Here is a 3410-nt window from a genome sequence, read left to right as displayed (position 1 = left end):
CACCAAAACATGTCAATACGTTTCTACATGAAAGATCATTCCTGGTAAACCCCTGCACCTATCCTCCACTATGACCCACACAGCTTCTCCTGTTACCAAAAATGTTCTTTTTGTTTGTTTTTGTTTGCTTTGTCTTTCCATTTTTGTGTACTTAGAAAAGCGCTATAAAAGTTTGAATTATTATTATTATTGCAACCAGAATTTGTTTTGTTTCACAACCAAGCCTGTCAAGTTGAATATGTACACACATGTATATTAAATCATATACATATTTTAAATTTGATTGAATATGTAACCCATACTGAATAGTATGTATTCTCCGTGTATAGGTGGTGGAACACATTTGTATTTCCTGGTATATTGTCACTAACTACAATTATTTGTTTACCTTTCCAGGAAACATCAACATTAAAGAAACTTGATGGAGGAAACTAGAGGAGTCCCTTTAAGATGACACGCACAGACCCTCCTGACATACTGGTATCAACTGTGCATCGAGATATTAAAGTGATCCCCTTTTCTTCATACTACAAGTCATTGCAACCCTCCATACAATGTGATTATATAAATTACAGCACACTGGAGGACAGTAAGAGCGAAGTCAACAAGAGGCACTGCCGTTCTTTTGACTACAGGTCATTGGAGTACCCAAAATCACACAAATACTCAATGGAGTCCCCATACAAGAAGGCTGATAGGCATGCAGCCAACCCAGATGCTGCCTGGAATGCCTTGGGGCGGCAGCAGAGATACCGCTTTTCTGCTCCGGACATTTTCAACCATAGATTAACTCCCCAACCATTGGCTGCAGATATGGCCAGTGAAGTTATTGTCCCTGAACAAAAAAGAAGGACGAGGTCAAAAAGTGCCCCTCGGGTCCAGACTAGTCTCACCCCTGTGTCTTTTGAAGGGTCCCCTTCCTACCCTTCCTCAGGGAGGAAAGGTAGGGAGTCCCAAAGGGCTCCAAGAGACTCTCACTGGAGGCCTGAAGTATCACCGCGTAGGGAGTCCTCCCATGCAGCAACTAGGGCTCATATGCATGATGTCCATCCTATTAAGTTGCAGCCTCAAACAAGTGACAGCAGTAGATACTCACCACACTATGCTGCTGAGAATTCTGAGGATGGAGTGCTGGATAAACCAGCAACTAGCCCTCATGTCAGATGCCGGGTTGACATCAAACCTGATGATGCACCATTACACCATTCAGGACGGAAACAGGCTACACATCATGTGGACATACCCTGGCAGAGGCACCACAGTGGAGGGAGGAGGAGTCTTACTGTGCCACGGCATTTCTCCTACTCAAGAACACCAACTCCCACTGATTCTTTAGGCACAGAGGGTAGGCAAGCTCATCAATATTCCCGTAGCATGCCAAATAGTTACATGCAACCCATGGAGATTCCCTTGCAAAGAATGCCTTCATCCAGTGATTACTATGGAAGGGAACGCAGAGCTCATTCCAGTCCCAATGTGCCAACCAAGTTCTTTTATGCAGATGATCTAGGAAGATATGTGACTACTGCTCCTCCTCAACCAAGTTCTGGCTTTCATGATGAACGTTACACACCAGGACAAACATTTACTCCAAAAGTGCAATATGTGCAAGATCCAAGGACTCGGATGGTGCATGCTGTAACTACAAGACCCTATTATCCTGAGGCGGAGCCTTATCCATACTCTGTGCAGACAGGGTATCCCAAACCCTATGCAGCAAATGAACCAGGGCCATACATCATACAGACACCTCCAACAAGAATATTTTATGGGGATGATCCAAGGTCTTACCAAATCCAGACTGCTCCTCCAAGGTTATATTATTCCAGCGACATGTATGCAATGCCACCAGAGCATCATATTCCAGCAAGGGCGTATTACACGGAGGGCCGAAGACATGCTAGAGTTATTCCGGCACAAACAGATGACTGGTATGGCTCAGAGGCATCTGGTTACTCCACCAATCCTGCCTCTTATGTATCTCAAGTCACTCCAACCAGAGTCCGTCAAGAGCCTGCGTTAACTCCATGGTATGCCAACCCATGTGTAGAACCTCAAAGAATTGGCACAGATTCAAAATCGTACTCAAGGTCCTGGGACAATATTCTCAACTCTCGTGTAGAACACGAACAACCTATTCCTGTACAGCGGGGTCAGAGCTGTGATGATCTTCTTGACTCCAGGAAGCCTGCAGCAGCCACAGGGGACAAACCACAACCAGTGGTAGTCAATCTTTCCAGTTCACCAAGACGCTACGCAGCCTTATCAATGTCTGATAGCTCACTAATTGACAAAAGCCCAACAGAGACATCAAAAGGCAGTACTAGTAAACTCTGGTTTGTCACTCCTGAGATAACCATCACTGATAATGACATTCGACCAGGGAAACTTAATAGGGCTGAAGGACGGTCTTCCAGTTGGGACATTCTTGACTCCAGAACCACTGATGGTCCAGAACCGTCTCAGCGAGACTTTGAAGGCTCAACCAAAGAGAAGTTACATGACAATGCTTCACTACAGCAAAGCCTTGAACAACTTGATGAGCTTCTGGCAGATCTTGTGACTGATTACAAACCACCCAGTAGAAGGGCAAGTGAGGACATTCTTGATCAACTAAAGAAGTTAATTGATGAGGAAGAAGCAGTATCTCTGTCCAGAAAGAACTCAAAGGCATACACAGAAGAACCACCTCCTCTTGACAAGCAGCCAACCTCAATACGAATGAATCCGGATCCTTTTCGAGACATGGACGGGGCCAGCGATGCAATGAAGAGTGCAGATGAGTGCTCTCCAGATCAGAGCCCAGATGAGGACGATACAATGATGTGCTCGAACAACAAATGCCGGAGGACAGAGACTCTGTTCAATGCTTGCCTATATTTTAAATCCTGCCACAGCTGCTACACTTACTACTGTTCTCGTAACTGCCGCAGAGAGGACTGGGACATTCATAAAGCAAGCTGCCTGTATGGCAGAATTGGCAGCATATGCCGTCACATCATTAAACACTGCCGGGAGACTGTTGAAGTCCACAAAGCCTTCTCCCGTATTGCCAAAGTTGGCTACCTTTCTCGAGGTAGAGGAGTTCTATTCCTCGGTTTTCCAAATCCTGCGTCATCCAGTAAATTCCTGCAGTATGGCCTGGATAGTCTACTTATGTCTCCTACATACCTGTCTCTCCGAGAGCTCGAAAGCTTCAAGGACAACCTAGGGGAGTACTGCAAGGAGCTACAGGAAGCTGGTACAGAATACGACCCTAACGAATGTTTCATCTTGAATGTATCCATTGCTGTTGGTGACCAGATGCCTGAGGGGCCATCTCCAAGAAACGAAGCTCCAACTGTCAGAAAATATGCAAAGGTGGCACTGGCTTCCTTCAGCCCCGAGAGAAAGGTTCAAAAGAAAGAGAG

At 45.6% G+C, this 3410-nt stretch overlaps 1 protein-coding gene across 1 annotated transcript in view; it reads left to right on the top strand.

The window, feature by feature from the left end:
• Positions 1 to 450: 450 nt before the first annotated feature.
• Positions 451 to 3410, top strand: part of ajm1 (apical junction component 1 homolog) — a gene marked incomplete at both ends in the record, with an annotated part of 3288 nt that continues 328 nt past the window's right edge. Inside the window, one exon of the mRNA XM_079235090.1 lies at positions 451 to 3410. This exon is cut by the window's right edge and continues 328 nt beyond it. Within this exon, the coding sequence (XP_079091216.1) occupies positions 451 to 3410 (2960 nt within the window).

Source organism: Taurulus bubalis (genome assembly GCF_910589615.1).
Source record: "Taurulus bubalis genome assembly, chromosome: 19".
In the NCBI taxonomy this organism is placed as follows: domain Eukaryota; kingdom Metazoa; phylum Chordata; class Actinopteri; order Perciformes; family Cottidae; genus Taurulus; species Taurulus bubalis.
This window is presented reverse-complemented; position numbering and strand designations above follow the sequence as displayed.